Here is a 19,359-nt window from a genome sequence, read left to right as displayed (position 1 = left end):
GACAGTAACAAAGTAAACGGGTTGAGAGAATGGTTTTATTTTTCACACAGCTTTCGTTGCCTACCTAGATAAAAATTAAAGCTCAACTTTGAAAAACTTGCCTCAGAGCATTTATAAATACATGTATAATTTGAATATGATTTGGATTAATAAAAGTTGTAATTCTTCACGTCTGCGGACAAAAATTCAAGTAGAATTCATGCATAATTCCCAGAATTCAAGGAATTCCCGGTGAGTAGCCACCCTGTATAGGGTGCTCCATAAGTATGGAGATAACCGAATTAAATGTGAATGGCATACTGGTCTGCAGAACTAACACTGTAGGTTTGTAATAGGGGGGAGGGGTACTATAGGGTATATATGAAGACGATGACCGCAATCTTGAATTCAAGTTCAAAATTTTAAATGGAAACCATAGCTTGCGACACTTCAAATGAATATGAAATTTTCTCATGAGTTCGATGGTATGCTTATTCTTGCTCTAGCGCAAACCGTGATGAAGTTATTAATGTCTCTGTTTGCTTTATCGTTGCAGGTGATGTAACACAGCATGGCTTTGATGCAGCCAGAATGCATTGAGATCATGCTGACCTCAGGCAAGCGCAGCACGAGGGTAATTGCAAATGATTTCAACAGCAATCCAAATAGGCCACGTTTGTGGATGATAAACCCAAATCAGCCAGGCCTCCCACATCGACGGATGAAGCTACATCCACAGCAGTGTTGGCTGCATTCTGCAAGAGTCCGAAATGAAGCACTCGTGGAAAGGAAAGTGGCGTCAGATGCATGTCTATTATGTGCAGTGGCGCAACCACAAGGGAAATTAGATGAATCGAATAAGAATTTTTTGGGACAGTAGAATTCTCACAGACCCCTTATAGGACTGAAATGAGTTCTAGGGTGGGCAAACATTGAAAGCCAGGTGTACCTGCAGGGGACAACTTGCTTGTTTCGCTCGAAATTCCTCCTTTTCTTAGTCTTACCAAGTTCAGAACCGTAGCTAGGGAGCCGAGGGAGTCAGTCAGCCCTGGGCACCGAACAATTAAAATGAAAATAAGTAGTAAGATTGATTGATTGGTTTGAGTCCACTTTACGCACAGAAAGGCTAATCGGGACCGGTCCTACAGTTTAAAGTTTGATCCAAACCAACGTGTCTCCACCAGGTATTGAATGTGGCACCCCTTGATCACAAGGCGACAATGTTACTACTACACCATCGGGGAGGCACAAAAGATGTAAAAGAGAGAATGCATTGGCGTCCCTTGAAATTATTTGCGCCCTATTAAATCAATATTGATTACAGCCTGCAAACTTTCATTGTTCTCTACAATGCATTGTAAATTTTCAGACAGAGAAATAAGATTTTTCTTAATTGATTTAGTTTTAAATGTATGAACAATTGTTTTGAGGAAAGGGAGGGAACGTGCACATTTGAGAGACAATTTATGTATTTTTTGCTGTTGGTTTATTGTGAGATGGATGAATAGGTTGTGTAAGGTAATTAAATAATATATGTACGTTATATATAATATGTATTAAAGAAAACTTGAATATGTACACAATTTAGTGTCCATGTCGGTCAATGTTGCCTATAATACATGTGAAACATACGTATATCATGCATGAAAGTTATACAAGTTAATGTAAAAAAAATATATATATTTGGAATGCATTCATTAAGCATTTTCTGTCTTTCAAAAATATGTAGTTTGTGTGCTTGTTTACCATTATTATTGTGAAATTGAACGATTTCAAAAAAATAATTCAAATTGTTTGTACAAACACAAATGCTTTAGCACCAACTTCTACACCCTATTTGCATAATTTACGAATGTAATAACGTCTTTGATACTACTACTAATAATAATAATAACGTTGGTCCCTGGTTCAAATCCCAGCTTGGGCATGGATGTTTGTGAGTGTCTGTTCATCAATATCATCACTCATCCCTATCTTCACAAAAATATCCAAAAGTGGCACAAGAAGCAAAGTAAAATAAAGCAAATCAATAATAATAATAATGTTATAATATTATTATTAACATTATTATTATTGGTACGTTTATCCTGGTAATTTCCCCCTGCCCAGATAAAATTTTGTGGTTGATCCTCTGATTATGTGGATTTTGAATGTGCCTAAGTGGCACCCCTATAAGCTGCAACATATTCATCACCTATCAGAAGATTCTCATGATCGGTGTGGAATTTGTGGAATGGGCCATAGAGAGAATAAGGCAAAATCCCATTTCCCCTTAGAAGTGTGCTTCACTGATAAGGCAATCTTTATGTGTCGGGCAAGATGAATAAGCAGAATGTCAGATATTGGTCAGACAGAAACCTACACTGGTATGATTCCTCTGCAGGTGTTCACGGAAAGATGGTGGTGTGGTGGACTCATTTTGTGGGCCCTTTCTTCATCAAAGGGGCCTTAATGGCAGTGGAGTATCGCAAAACGCTGGAAGAGGAAATCTTGCCTTCTCTGTTGTCCGAGACTTGGGTCATTCCCTGTATTTTACCAACATGACGGTGCTCCTCCTCATTACGGAAATTGTGTTCATCAGTACCTGGATGTCCAGTTTTGCAACAATTGGATTGGTCGGTGAGGTGCTGTGGAGTGGCCACCCCGTTCCCTAGACCTCACTCCACTCGATTTCTACCTGTCGGGACATGTCAAGACCATCGTGTATTCAGTGAAAATTTGGGATGTGGAACATCTTAAGCAACAAATCATTGACGCATGTGCCAGCATTACCGCAGACACTTTAAGCAGGGTTTTGCCCAAATGGGGATCGAGACTGGCTTTAACAGCTCATCAGGACATCATTTAAATGTCAGTGGGCTTGGGTTCCTGACTAGCCTTCTTTGGGGTAACAACAACAAAAAAACTATAAGAACTTCATCACAGTTGGTGTTAGAGCAACAATAAGCATAGCATTGAACTCATGAGAAAATTTCCTATTCAATTCAGGTGTCGGAAGCTATGGATCCATTTAAAATTTTTGAAGTTGAATTCAGTATGGCAGCCATCATTGTCATATGCCCTATAACATTGCTCCGCACCCCTATTACAAACCTACAGTGTTAGTTTTGCAGAACAGTATGTCATTCAACATTTATTCTGGCATCTCCATACTTTTGGACCAGCCTGTAGTATTTAGCAGTGGTATATCCTTACAACCATGCCAAGTTGGGTTGAAAATAAGTAGATGCATCTTGGAGAAAAAATATTTAAAAAGTATAAGAAAAACTGTGTAGCCATCTCATGGAAGAGATATTTAGAAAATCACTTCTAGCATTGACCCTATTAATGGTGGGTGCACCAAATTTGCAGGGAAGCATAACAAAAGACCACTCCTCCAGAGCATGTAATCCCCATCCTCAAACTTTGATAATGTATAAATTACGGATTAATTCTTAAAAACTGTAATAATTGGAGATCTCCTGTTGTGGCCCAAAATGCCACATTCCAAAATAAAATATATAAAAAAACCAGTCAAGTTTCATGGTATGTATGTATACCTGTATACAATCAACCAAAGTTTTGTCAGGAACCCATAAATAATAAAGCACACAAAAAAATTCAATTACAGAAAAACAGTCACTTTCACCAAAGAAGCACCTGAACTTTGCCTCTGGCATCAAACCTACGGATGCTGGATGCACAAAATTTGCAAGAAAGCTCTGCACGTAATGACGATCCCCTAATTTTGAATAAAAAAAAAAGAAATTATGCAAGTAATTTTAAAAACCATAGGATTCTGACAATTTTGAAAAACAGGGGTCTCCTGCTGGACCCCTAATTGACATATCCCGGGGGAGGGGGGAAGATTCTTGTAGTACACATACGAATATTCAACAGCATTTTTCAATTCCAACGGTGGCAAAGATGCCCTGAACTCATATTTTCACATGATAGGTGTGGGCCAAGCTTCCTTTGTGAACAATACCTCCTCAACAAACTAGATTAAACTGGAACCCCATCTCACCAACCATCTGACTTTGTATTTCATTAATGGGTGAAATTGTCTACATGTTTGTTTTAAGTGTGTGGTGTGTTGATTGCTATCTAATTATTTTCCTCTGCCAGATGTGACCATCTACTTTCCAAGGGCCACAAGTTACGAGTACATTCACAAGAATTGGCAGAAAAAATGGAAAGTGTGTTTTTCTCATGTGATTTTTCATTTTCTTTTCTTTTTATGTTTTATTAAAATATTTTTAGTTCTGACATATATCTCAAACTCATGTATTATCATCAATTTGTACAATCTCAAGTAGAGATGGTTAAGTGGAAGAAAAGGCTTGTGCCATAACTTCACCATCCAAAAGTAGAAACAAATAAATATTAACACAAGAAACTGTATTTGCAATACACAATACAGTGTGTACTGAATGTAAACATAAAACACATCAGCAAAGGAGGTTGTTCAGAATGAAAACAAACAACTTAGCAGGAATGTTTACGAGGTTGCATACATCGGCAAAGATAGGACCAAAAAATTAAATAGGGACAATGGGAATGTCGATGAGATTTGGATTAGGATATTCAAAAGATAGGAGAAGTGCGAGTATAAAAAAATAGGTTTTCATGTCACCCCTGACATAATTCGCGAGGCTTGGGAAACCCATGACTTGAGTAGGAAGTGACGTAAGCTGGTGGGAGGAGAGAAGGGTAAATTTGTGGGCGGGGAGTGGTATCCGACAACTTCCTGCATTCTGCGAGAAGGCAATCCGGATCCCTCACGGGCGAAAGTGTATTGACGTGAGCCTTTTAATTTTTCAAGTCTTAATGTTCTTTTAAGAATGTCTTTTTAACTTTTGTGGTTTTACCTAGGGATAGTAGTGGGTATGGAAGTTTTAACAGGATTGGGCAAGCTTTGGATCTCGCTAGTCAAGAAGGAACCTGATGAAGGGAACAGTTGGTTCCTGAAACGTTGTTTGGAAATTTTACATACTCACTAATTGTTAAGTAAAATAAGTTCAGTATTTTTTTTAAATTTTCTTTTTAAATATTTTTTAGAATGCTTATTATTCTGTAATTGTGTGTAATTCACACACACACAAGATGTGACATCAGCAAGAACCACATTCATATACAGTGGATTTTTTAAATTCAAACTCCCAAGGGGAGACAAAAAAAATTAATTACACAAGTCTGTATTAAAACAGATCCACTGCATTATGTTTGACATACTGCAAATTATTTTCTTGGACAAAGTTTATATTTTTTAAAATATGTGTGATAAAAATAGTAATAATAAATATATTATTTTGTCATTCAAGTATGTCATCTCTTCATATGTATGTAAATAGAAAAAAAAAACGAATACAGCGGAACCTCAATTTTACGTTCTCAGATTTTACATTTTCCCGCAGTATGCATTCGGTTTTCATGGTCCAAACATAGCAAAATGTTATAAAATTTTCCTTCAATTTACATATTTCCGCATTTTAAGATTTTCAAACTTGGTCACCTGAAAAACATAAAATCGAGGTTCCATTGTATCTGTAGTTTTGAAGAAATGTCATGTTAACTGCTGTCATGCAGTGATGGTTTTCTTTGCAACCAGCTGTCCGTAAGTGCAAAATTTGGGTGGCTAGCCATCCACTAAAGGTTAATGACAAATGAACACTTACTTTGAAAATTTACATCTAGTTTACGTAATTTCCAACAAAAGTTTTTTTATTTAGATTTATTCATTCTCTCATGAAGCTGTGGAAAAGTATGGTGTGTCTTAGCACTGAAATATTGTAACAGGGTGGCTGGCCACTCATGCTAAAATTGAAGTAAAATTCCCAGTTTTCAAGGCTACTTTCCAAAATTTCAGGGGTACAAGCAGATATTTTCTCTATTTGAATCTTACATATTACCACCTCTTACTACCCCCCCCAAAAAAACACAAATATATTCGCAATATAAAGGGTCTGTGAGAATTCCAATGTCCCAAAAAATTCTAATTCGATTCAATTAAACCGTGAATATATTTAAAATATTTAAGGCACAGAGTTTTGCCATTTCACATCCTCAAGACCTTTCCATCATCCATAAAAATAAAAGCTAAACTGAGAGAAACTTGCCTCACGGCATTTATAAATATGTATAAATTTAATAGGATTTGGATTAATAAAAGTTGCAATTTTTCACGTTTACAGAGAGAAATTCTTACAGAAATCATAAAATTTCCGGAGCAAATAAATCTTGCATAACTCCCAGTGAGTAGCCACCCTGTATAATCATCTTACAAATACTGTTGTATATACAGCATATGGAAACGACAACTGACATGACAAAACATCCTGAAATTAGATATGCGTGAAATGATATAATTTGAATTATAAGGGTGCAAAATGTATTTCAATTTCATGTTTAATTTAGATCACTTTTGACTAATTATGGCAATGAAAATAAATGAAGGATTCAGAGTACAAGTTGGAGTTGCACCAAAACCCAGAATGCGCAAATTCTGTCTTTTTCATCTAGTGCAGTTTCTGACTAACAATCATTCATAAGTACAGCTCACTGCTCATGAGAAGATCCCAGATGAAAATGAAGTGATGTAGGAAAGGATACTCCACTATTAGGGTTGGGGGAGTACACCTTGAGTCACCAACACATGCCAGCCATGTTACAACTTACAACAGATGCAGTGATGCAAGTAGTCGTATATTTTCGCTACTTTGAAATACAGGCTAAATAATGTACAGGATAAGCAATACAAAAATATTCTGTATACTGGAAAAAAAAACTTGCCGCAGACATACGTTTAGTGCTTTGTGTAACTTGACACAAATAAACTCCCACGCACTTCCACAAGGACATTGACTGCAACGTAAGGCTTCCTGCTACCCCTAAAATCTACAACTAAACCAGTCTTTTCCTTAACCCCATCTCCTTTCGTTTTGAGATCTTCTTGTGAACTGACTACTGTAAGTACACATGTTACCAGTGACAACATTTATCCAAATATTTAATCTGCTTTTTCCCAGGACATTGAATATTACAATGCTTTAATTCAATGTAGACTTAGCACATTAGAAGTTTTGGCATTGGTGTGAGGATATATATATTTGGAAGTGAGAAATAAAAACTTTCAAGCATTAAATAAAACTACTCTAAAATTTACAAATTTGTTCCACAAAAGAAAGCATCTTGTTGGTGCAGTAAATGCTGTCCTGTTTTGTCCAGAGCATGTTTGTACCTTTTAACCAAACATGCCCTCAGTGGAGTTACGGCACTTCTGCTGTGAACACTAAATAAAAATTTGATGAAGGAATAACCATACAAGGACTAAAGCCCAGTACTGTTTGTGGTGAGTCAACCAAAAACAGGTTTGCCCATGGATGCAATGACACAAATTATTACTTACACATTATTGCAATGCTTAGTTTAAGAACACAAGAAACATTCTCACCTGATAAATTTCCTGGTTCAGAGATGCTGGTTCTATTTGCTGCCATACTGAAATTAAACGATGAGGAAGCTGCTATAGAGTTGCTTACAGAGGTAAACACTGGTTGAATTGTAGTGTCCTGAGACACTGGCAGGTACGGATGACTTTGAACACTGTCACCATCGTCAGATGTTGGCACTTGTGCTGATGCGATGTCAGTAGCTTCCACTGAATTGCTGTTGTCAATGTCAGCTGAGCTACTAAGTTCAACAGGTTCAGATTTCACACCTTCAAGGGAAGGTGTGCCAAGTTCAGATTTATTTTCGCCTTCTTTGTTACCTGAAGCCGGCGTAGAAGATTTGGAAGTAAAATCAGATTGAGAAGTTGCGGAAGAATCTTCACATTTTAGCCTCTTGGACATCACAGCCATATCATACTTATCGTAATCTGTCTGATCTGATTCCCGACGATTTGTAACCCTTCGGACTTGGTTTGCAGGTGTCAACGGAGGTGGTGTGGGAGGGGTGAACATGGGCTCTTCCATCTTCTCTGGAAAACCCTGGTGAGAGCGTGGAATTCCAGGAGACATCTGCAAGAAATTTCATTATGCAGCTTAGAAACAGCATTAACCTTCTCAAAAACTAATCTAATCATTAGGGCTAAACATTCTATCACCTAAAAATCACCATAATATGAAAAGCTTTGAAAGCACTTATGACATTTTTTAAACACATTGGGGCCTCACGACGGGCATAGCCCACAGGGCACTTAAAAGTCGATGTGGACAAATGACTGGCATAGCCGTCCTGCAGTATGCAATCGCTTTGCCGATTAACTACGGGCTATGATCGTACTTCGTCTCATGCGTGTTCATTCAAGCCGCTCTGTTGAAATTCAGACTGCTAGGTGACTCATGTGCTATTTTTATCTCGCACCTGGGACTGTTTGTGTTAGGGTTGTTGTACGTTGCATTGTTTAGAATGGCGTCGTTACATCCAGACTGCATAGCGGAAATTCAGAGTTTGAAGTTAGCGACGATTTTGATGATGCAGATGAATTTGAAGATTTGGAAGGTAGGTTATATTCGTAATAATTAACCTTTTGGAACCCAAGGCCATTTTCACATGTGCCCTTGGTGCCCAAGCCGATTTTGAACAAAGTGCAGAGTTTCAATTAAATGAGTGTAGATCGGAGACTAATTGCCCTAGAGAGATGAGTGATATACCGTTGTACGCGGAATGAACCAGAGATTCAGACTATATGAAATTTATGCAAATTCGGTGTATATGTGGTGGTGGGGAGTGGGCTAACTCTCAAAATTCCAAAATTTCAGGAAAAAAAAATTGGTTCCCCCACCCTCCCCTCAAGAAAAAAGTACAGTGTCGACATGCACATGGAAATGATCGCTGACATGTAAGGAACACAAAAATATTTGCATTATTATCATATGACCAATGTAACTTGAGTTGTACCTCCAAAAGGAATGGTTGGCACGCCACTGATTCAAGCTTCAAAATGCAGCGGTACCTTGAAATGATTTTAGCTCAGATACTATTTGCTCTGGAGATATGAACGATATACCGTTGTACGCAGAATGAATCAGATTCAGAAGATATATAATTTATGCACATTCGGCGTATATATGGAGGGGGAAATCTCCTGTAATATTTTTTTTTTTAAAAAAATGGGGTTTCTCCCCCCGGCCTCCCAAAAAAAGCATATTAAAAGTTCAAAATGCACATAGAAATTATCGCTGACATGTAAGGAACACAAAAATATTTGCATTATTATCATATGACCAATGTAACTTGAGTTGTACACCCAAAAGGAATGGTCGGCATGCCACTGATTCAAGCTTCAAAATGCAGTTACATTGAAATGACTATAGCACAGAAACTAAATGCCCTAGAGATATGAAAGATATAACGTTGTACGCAGAATGAATCACAGATTCAGACGGTATATAATTTATGCATATTCGGCGTACATATGGAGGGGGAAAGGGGGGAAATCCCTTCAAAAATAATTTTCTTAAAAAAATGGTGTTTCCCCCGCCCTTCGAAAAAAAAATGTCAAAATGCAAAATTTATGCAAATTTGGCATATATATGGAGGGGGAAGGGAGAAAACCCCCAAAAATTATTTTAAAAATTTGTCACTTCACCCAAAAAAAATGTCCTCGCACTTGGGCACAAAAACGACACCTACGCACAACATTCACGGATGAAAAGCTAGAACGCAGTAAAAAATGAGCGCCAATTCTTGCAGCTGCTTGAAATTCTATTTTTAGACAATGCAGGGTAACCTCTGTTGCAACTTGTGGACACTTGTGCTAAAAAAACAAAGATTTCCTTCAGCGTGCTTCGAAATTCCATTTTCACAACACAGATTCAACAACCAGTCTTCCCCCTCCCCACCAGCCCCTGCTTGCGCGCTCAAGGAAAAATTTCATTTTGACATCGGATACTGATAAACAAGCTTCCTTCGAATGCAGTCAACAGGAGGGAGTGAAAAGCATTGCTATAGAACAACAAAGCCGGTCTTCCTTTGTCGGCAAAAATTTGACCTTGAAAAGAGACGCAAAAGGGAAGTCCCTTTTCCCACCTTTCCTCCTCCATTTTCATGAGACAAAAAATAATGCAAAAAAAAAAACATTTCTGTTAAATACATGTGTTAGGAACAATATTAAAAAAAAAATAGAAATTCTAGCCAAAAATAGAAAAGTTATAATGTAAAAACTACGACCTTGACACAGCGTCTCGATCGAGACACTTGGGACACAAAAGGTTAATTGTTGACAATATAAAGTGTTGCAAACTCTAGTATTTTATGAATGAAGTGAGAAGAGGTAATTTTTTTGGGTCTATTCATCTTGCCTCTTGCTTGATTCTCCTACATGCACTGATGTATTTTTAGTTTTTCCATTTATTATTTTGTATAGTGTATGTCAAATGAAAATTTATTTTATTTATTTATTTATTTGTTTAATTTGTACAGATGACGCAGAACCAACTGATACATCGTCTGGTCCTGTCCTGCAGCCACTTTTTTCATACAAAAGCTAATTACCTGTAATTTGTAATTATTTTTTGCTATGTGCACATAAGAAGTATTCTTATGCAAGATTCAAAAGATGTATTGATAGTTTATGTAGTTAATTATTGAAATTTCCAGATTACGAACTTAAAATATCTCTATATTAACATTTGTTACAATGTTGTACTTTTCTTTTCTTCACAAAACATTGCTGAAAAAATATGCAAAAATGTCTGAAAATGAAAATAAAATTTAACACATTTTTGTTAATTGAAAAGAGTAAGTTTTGTAGATTTAAGAAATGTGTGGTAGATTAAAACAAATTAAAAATATTTTTTCTATGATTTTTTGAAAAACAACGAAAAACTGCAGTCCAGAGGTAAAAATGCTGTATTATGAGGCCAGACCCGAATGTGTTAAACATGCTCAGGGTGGTCACTCTACAATCATCATAAAATTCAAGTATAATTCCAGGTTTTCAAGCCGAACTTTCCAAAAATTAAATAGTAAAAGAAGATGTTCTCTCTATTTCAACCTTATGTAATAGTAATATCGCCACTCACCACCCACACACAAATGTATTAACAATATAAAAGGTCTGAACGTTTCCAATGTATCCAAATTCTATTCAATTGAGCAGTATATATTTAAAATATTTAATTTAGTGTGTGTAGTTTACATTTGCATTTCAGATACTCAGACTCGAAATACCTAGGTACATCAACAAACATGAGTCACAAATTTTACGGGATATATTAATCTACAAAAAATTGTTACTTCTATAAGAATTTCAAACTCAAATTTACCTAATCAGCTTCAAGATTTCTTATCCTGCAATAATTTTCCGTCTGTCAGATAGATTATTCTGTAAAGGGCATTAACAAAGTAAACGGATTCAGAGAATTCAGTTTCATTTTCCACACCGATTTCCTTGCCTTCCTCCAGGAAAATAAAAGCTGAACTGTGAAAAACTTGCAATGAATGCAAATAGGGCATGGAGGTAAGGTTCCAGATAGTCTTCATCCTGGTTGCAATGTGGTGATTTGATCAGCAAGACACACTGACTACTGTCAGATTAAAAATTATAGATACTAGAGTTTAGACTCCAATTAAAAATTAACCAGTAGACCTACATATAAAAACGAGTTATACCAAAATTTAGCTTATTCAATTCTGCATTAATCAATGCTAACCACATTTTCTTTCTTCTATTTTTTATTGTCGTGAGCACAAAATAAGTGGTTTTATAATAATTTCGCAAATTATCACTCTGAACTTCTATAAATAAAAAATGGGTGGTCCCATCGTGATGAAATTTTAGTACAGTGCAGGCAGAAAAGTTTTAAACACATTTCTAAATTTTCAGATTTTTAAAATTTGTCAAAAAACTGTTCTTATCAATTTTGCAAAACAACTTTGTCTTAATATTGGGTAGTCCTACAAATACAATATTCATCTTGTTTTGAAGCTCTTTGCATCAATTTTTAAAATTCATTATCTTTGTCAATTCACATTGCAAAACCCATTTTATACACATTTTTATTCAATGGAGTAAAGATGTACATCGAACGTGACAACACCACACACAGTGATGTCCATTGAACTGTGGAAACTGCAGGCTGTCACTGCATAAAGCATAAATTGTCATCACTTTAAAGTTAACTGTACTAGCAGTGCCAGACCCCCTCTTTTAACACCTAAAATTAATCTAGGAGGTACTTTATCCAGCCTTCGTAAATTTAGCTCCTTGAAAGTCAACTTTAGCTCAATTTAACTCTTTTATGCACAACAGATTCGGCAACACTGCCAGGATCGCCGTAGGAGGCAAGGAGAAATGCATTACACTTATGGGAGCATTATTTTATTGTTCTCTCTGGAATATAAAACATCCAATGATGTAGAAAAGTACATGGATGGAAAAAGAACAAACAATTTCTTAGTCATCGGAAAAGTCGAAACTCCCATTTGATTAGCCGTAGCTTGAAGTTGATTCCCCATAAGGTATATATGGGATTCTATAATTACTTATTCATCATACTTTTCAAACATCGAGTATAGCTTAATAATCAACTTTAAAAATCCACTTCCACTTGTAACACGGAGAGAATTTCATACTCTCTTGTCCAGTCAAGGTTTCTTTAGTAGCAGTGCTCATTCCGACCATATTGAAATAAATGCACAACTGGTGCAAAACTGTCACTCTTTCCCTTAACCTTTAGTGGAAGAGAGCCTCTTCCAACCAGCACTTTGCAGGTGCATGCTTTTCAAACTTGGCACGAAGTACAAAAAAAAAAAAAGTAGCTTGTGATGAAATTTATACATTGTACCTCCAAAGTGACAGGAGTGATTGGTGTGCAGTGGCTGTACAAAGTGATGAAAACAGTGTGGCAAGAAAGAGAGAATTACCAAGAGATAGGTACAAGGGAATACCGTATTTATGTGTGTATAGTGTGCATACGTGTATAATGCGCACCCTGGTTTTTGATGGATAAAAGTTACAAAAAATTATATCTTGTATATAATGCGCAGTACAATCCAGTTTCAAGAAATGGCTTCCTTAGTTGTACATCGTAAAGCTGTTGCTATGGTGATCAAGAATGAATAACATCGTACCTATTCAATGAGTCACCTGTTGCTATGTGGACCAAGAGGAGAATATCCTCTTTTGTAAACAATAAGTCTCCAACCCATGGCACCTCCCCCTTCTAACCACCGTATTTATTCTGTAATAGTAGAAAGCGAGATCAGGAAGTTATTTTCTATTATTTCTTGCCCAATAAATACTGCTGATATGCATCCCATGTGACAGAAGGTGCATGCTCGAATTCCGCCCCGAGTTCCACTGCTTTTCTTGGTGTCGCAGAACATTACATTACAAAGTGAAAAATCGTGTGAAATGGCCTTCAAACTTTTATATGTGGTTTTGCTCATTCCTTCTTCTAAGAGAACTTCAAATCACATTAGTGTCGTTATCTTCAATGGAATACTGTTGCCATATTCAGAAACTGCAGGATTTAAGCTTTACACCGATATATAACGTGATAGGGTTCCGTAAACATGAAAAATCAATGCAAGTGTCCCAAAATCATGGAATGACCTTGTACGGTTTCATGTTGGCTTCTGAATTATTCCGTGCATAATATTAGAGAAAAGAATAAAGGAAGTAACAGAGCTGAACATGAGAGGAACAGTATGGATTTAGAAGAGGTAGATCAACAGCAATCTGATATTCACTAAGGCAATCACAGGAAAGGCATTACAAGTATGGAAATTATTTGATTATGGCATTCAGATAGTGTGCACATACTGCCAACCAGAACTGTGTGAAGATGCCAGTGCGAGGAACGGAGTGCTTCAGTACAAGTAATGGACTAAAACAGGGAAGTGTTCTCCTCCCACTGCTCCATAATTACAATGGTTGCAATTAACAAAGAGGTGGAGAAGAAGATAGGAGAGGAAGGGTGAAGGTCCTGTTGTTCGCTGATGACCTAGTAACATGGGGAAACAGTGAAGAAGAAGTACAGAGACAGCTTGATAGTTGGAATGAGGAAATCAGAAGAGCAGGAATGAAATGCAGCAAAAAAAAAGAGTGAGGTGATAATAACAACAGAGCCAAGAAATGTAACAAGAATAAAGATGGACACGGAGGAGATAGTGGAGAGTTTCAAATATCTAGGAAGCATAATTGAGAGAAGTGGAACAATAGGTGAGGAGGTAAACAGAAGAGGACAAATAGGAGGTGGACTCTATCGAAGTGTTCGAAGATTAATATGAAACAGGGATGTACCTATGAAATGCAAGAAGGTAATATATAATGCATACTATGTACCAATAATTCTGTATGGTGCAGAGACTTGGACAATGACAGAAAGAGACAAAACAAAGATGCAGGCAGTGGAGATGAAATTTTCAAGGAGTATATCGGGGAAGACTAGAAGAGATAGAATAGATCAGGCACATGAGATGGTTCGGACACACGAAGAGGATGGATGCAGAAAGCCTACCAGTAAGAGCTTACAATGCACAAGGAGTGGGAATAAGGCCACGGGTTAGACCAAGATGTCCGTGGAAGGAGCGGACAGCGGAGTGTGTTAGGAGAAGAGGACAAGGTTGGAATACCGTGGAAAAGAGGAGTGGTGGAAGACCAAGAAAAGATTAAGAGGCTTCGACTTCTATAGTTTTTCTTGTATGTACGCATTGCTTGCATTATAGAATTATTTTCCTGTAGTTTACGGTTATTACAAGCATAAGAAAACAGTTTTTCTTTGTGACGTTTCAGGAGAACACACGCTCCTTTCATCAGACATTTATTTTCATTTTGACTAAAGATACAGTTGTAACAATGGTTAGTAATTTTTTAAACAAAAAGAATCTGTTATATAATGGATGTTGTCAATGTTACATTGTTGTAATATAGCAACTTAACATGATGAAAGGAGCGTGTGTTCTCCTGAAACGTCACAAAGAAAAACTGTTTTCTTATGCTTGTAATAACAGTAAACTACAGGAAAATAATTCGACTTCTATGCCGACCCAGCCAGAGGCAGGAAACTGCGAAGGATGATGATGACCTCCCAATAATGGAAGTTCAAGAAAGATGTAAATTCTACAAAAAGAAAATTGTATTTTTGCATGCCTCTGTGGTCAACACAATAGACCAAAGAGAATGAAACTAAGGTAGTATGTATTAGCAGTGGAACATTTAAACAACCATGCAAAGTTGCATTGAAAAATTGGCAGATTCTTCTGGGGAAGGAACAATAAATAAATAAATACAGGAATAAAATAAAATCTAAATAAAAAGCTCGCGGAAAATCACTTCTAGCATCAGCCCTGTGGATGCTGGATGAAGAAAATTAGCATGGAAGCACAACAAATAACTACTCATTGAGGACATGCAAAGCCCAGTCTCCAGTTTTGTAAAACAAATATGCAAAATTTTAGAAAAGTGTAGTTTTGAGGAAATGATTATTTCTAAATTCTATCCCATAATGTTGTTAGGAGTTCGATCCCGGCCGGTTCAAATCTGGGAACTTTTCTAACGTTGGAAGCGGTCCCAGCACCCACCCAGCATCGAATGACATGGGTACCTGGGGAAATACCCTGGGGGGAAAAGGCAGTTAGGGGTGTGATGCAGATCACATCACCCCCACTCATGACTGGATCAAGAAAGTGTGGGGCGTTACCCCCCCGCACCCCCTATATGCCTTCATGGCATGGTGCTTAGCAAAGAGGAGCACTTTAATTTTCTTTTCTTCAGGAGAAAATCAAATTGAGTGCTTGAAAATTCTTTTTCAGAGCCAGGCGGCAGGAAAAAAAATCAATGGCTAATGAAAATATGGAAATATTACCAGCAAGACATCACAGTTGTCAGGCTGAAATTTTAATTCGCCATGACAACCAGGATTTTTCGAGCCCTGTTCATATGTATACAAATGAACATAAAAGACTGAACTGAAATATCACGTTTTTTAAGAAATGACGCATTAATTGCTGTTGCATGAATGTGGTAAATATGTTAATCACTTTTTTTTTTTTAGAATTCACTTGCTGGTAGACATATAGTTAACACTCACCTGCTAAAGGTTAAATCTCCTTCAATGTACTTTGTTGGCATTTTATCACAGATGTGCTTTTCAGTTGTTTTCTTGCAGGTTTCAAATGTATATCCTCTGTGTATCGACTGGGTCAAATTAAAGTCCACCATACTAAACTGTCTTTGATGATTTCATCTAACTATAATACTAGACTTGTCCTCCAAATTACTTGCTACTTTCAGAATTTAAAACTGCCTCAACATATGAAAAATCAATTTTTCTTGTCTACCATCTTGGAATGCTTTGAGGAATTTCACTCAAATGAAAAACTTCTTCATTCACCAAACGTATCCAGTTGCTACATGAATTTGAGCTTAAAACCTCTAAATTTTCTACATTGTCACAAGATTGGTGATTTACCCCAACCCTTAAAAAACCAAGCACTATATTATTAAAAACTCAAAAGTCTAGTGATGCCCTAATTCTGAGACTTTTTTTAATCAGCAAAAATTATGAGTAGTCAAAAATGAGCATAACTTAAAGTTCTCTCAAGTTACAGAAAATCACTCTTTCGTTGACAACATTCAAACGTAGTGACCATTTTGTTTTTTAAAATGCAATGCGAGTTAAATTCTCCAAGGTATCTTTATGGAAGTTATCATAGTTACAATGTTTGTGATTTTGATACCAGTTCCCTACTAAACTATGAAATATAATTTTAAATGTCTTATTGCAAAATTGTTGACCAGTGAATTTTGTAAAATGACAAAGTTTAGTTCCCATAGACTCACAAATTTTATTCTGAAACTTTAAAAAAAAAATAATTGTGCAGCGAAGTATAGTGTGTGCAAAATGGAGAAAATCAGTTCTTCATCTCCCATCTTGAAACATGTCTGATTTCACTCACATTGCTAATGCATTTTACCTAAATTGTACGAATTTTACAGCAGTCACTAAATAGTTGACTTTTCCCCCTCTTAAATCATGCACTATACTGTATTTAAATAATTTATTGCAAAATTATAGTGCAAGTAATGTCGTAAAACTCCTTCAAGTTTCATCTACTAAGCTCCAAGCTGTAGACTACACAAAGGTTTGAAAATGTCAAAATATATGTACACACATATTTACTAGAGCACTCACTTTTTTTTTACTAAAATTGTGGTAGAATATAGAATATGCAAGTGCATGACTTGCATGGATCAGAGCTCCTAACCAGACAAGCACCATTTATCCTGCATAGGAAAAAGCAACACGTTATACTCAATCAGTGTGCTCATAAGTTTCCACTGGAATGGAGTGGAGTGGAGTGGAGGGCAGGGCAGGGGCACAGACACACTCTAGAAAATTCTCAATTTACCCTTGAATACTTTATACCAGGGGGTTCCCAAACTTTTTCGTTTCACGGCACCCATAGCATTTCAGGATTTTTCCATGGTGCCCCAGTCAGAATGTAGGCCTATCTAACACTTGCAACGCTCAGTGTGGTTAGGTTGCTTGCCACGTTAAAAAATAAACACACATTTGAAATTCAGAAACATTTTACATGTAAAAAGTACTAAAGAAGCACATTTTTGGGACAATCATATCATTTCAGTGTAAATATTGGAACATTTCGCGATGGCCGTGCAAGCCAGCCATGGCACCCCGAGGTTCCTCGATTTTTACATTTTCCCATATTATACATTCAACATAGCGTAGTACTGTAAAATTTTCCTCAATTCTATGCTTTCCACTTTTGTAAATTTTTTCAGGTTGGTCCCCTGAAGAGTAAAATAAGGTCTACTAAGCATTTTTTTAACAAGCTTTCTCAAACTGTTGAAAATAGTTTATTCTAAATTTTCTGATAAAAATAAAAACACTTTTGACATACCTAAACTCTCATTCCCCGGTGTCTACAAGACTACATGTTAATGTCTCAACTACATTGGCAGAATTATCTATACTGCACAAGAACAAATCAAGGAACACGTAAAAGATGCCAAAAAAAGACACACCAAAATCATGCTTTTCACAACACCTCCATCTCCTCAACATCATACTTCACGCAACTGGCTCCTTCATGGAAAACATCTTGACAATCGACAAGCATATTCAACCTGGTACCCCATACTTCAAAAACTCACAGACTGCAAGAAGAAAAAATGTGGTCCGCTAGCTAAACCCCCTTCCAAATACCCAAGGTATATGAATCACCCCAGCATAACACCAGATGATGGAAACCAACACAACTACCAGCAGAAAGCAAAGCACACAAATGAAAACAAGAAAAACAAACCAGCGCTGCCGGAAGTAGAAAATGGAACTACTGCTACCTGGGAACAAACAAAGCAATGGCGCACTACCACATGTCCCAGATGTTGTATGTAAGTTAATGAAGTCAGTGGTCCTTTGAAACTAATCTGAGACTGAGAAGTCCTCTTCTAACTCCGTAATGTTAAGGGATAGATTTATAAAAATGGCTATTAACTTCTGCATTCTTAAAAAATTTAATTTTTACACATAATAATGAGTAAAAAGCAGCACTTTAAGCAATGTGTGACAATTTTCCTCTTCTTCCTAAAAAACTGATTATTGGGAAGCACAATGTATAAATTTTACCTCCGCTAAAAGCCCTGTCTCTGTCTTCAAGTAGAAAAAATCATTTCATCTCTCTACAACGTTTAGTTCTCGAGCTATGATTTTTTTGTACTTTGCGACAAGTTTAAAAAGGACCCGACCTCAAAAACTTCACCCTTCTGAAGGTTTAAAATTCCAAAGACACTGTTTGAATTTTAAGGGGCAAAACACCTTTTCAATTTTTTCTTTTTTAAAAAAATAGCCTTTTGTAATTGTACATCTGTAAAAGTATGTAGTTACATTATTATTGTTGCTTAGGTTCATTTGGAGGGAGAAAAAGTGACGTAACAGGGTGCCTACCAAAATAACAAATCTAAAATTCTTGCCTATTTCTTGATCTTTCTTTCATTGTTCTTAACTGTTATTTATTCGACCCCTATGTAGGTAAAGTTGAAAATTAACAATTTAGAAAATAAATAGCTATTTATTTAATGAAAACTCCCTACCAAAAGGCTGTTTAAGATGAATTTGGTGTTTTAAGGCCACTTTATGCACAGTAAGGCTAATCGGGACTGGATCTACAGTTTAAAGTGGGATCCGAACCACTATGTGCCTCCACCGGGTATCGAACCTACTGTTTAAGATGAAATCTGAAGCTGTATGTAAGAAGAGAAGTAGACTGCATTTGGAAGACTAGCATCTGGACTCACAGCCAGTATAATCTTATGTGGGACTCCTATTGTCATTCCTATATATTTGTGATTGCCCCTTTATCCATCTTATCTTACCACCATTCCTCATCTTCGCAATTAGCCACGAGAGGCAGAAAAATTAGTTA

General features: G+C 36.7%; 1 protein-coding gene across 13 annotated transcripts in view; it reads right to left on the bottom strand.

Annotated features, from left to right (window-relative positions):
• LOC145986393 (uncharacterized) overlaps nt 1-19,359 on the bottom strand; it is a 130,906-nt gene that overhangs the window by 95,968 nt on the left and 15,579 nt on the right. For all 13 annotated transcript variants that reach the window (XM_083120354.1, XM_083120352.1, XM_083120351.1 and 10 more), the window contains exon 4: nt 7,412-7,979. In XM_083120354.1, coding sequence (XP_082976480.1) covers nt 7,412-7,979 — 568 coding nt within the window. The remainder of the gene's footprint in view (nt 1-7,411; nt 7,980-19,359) is intronic.

Source organism: Lepisma saccharinum, chromosome 4, assembly GCF_977018435.1.
Source record: "Lepisma saccharinum chromosome 4, izLepSacc3.1, whole genome shotgun sequence".
In the NCBI taxonomy this organism is placed as follows: Eukaryota; Metazoa; Arthropoda; class Insecta; order Zygentoma; family Lepismatidae; genus Lepisma; species Lepisma saccharinum.
The sequence above is the reverse complement of the archived record's forward strand: the minus strand, read 5'-3'. Positions and strand labels throughout refer to the sequence as shown.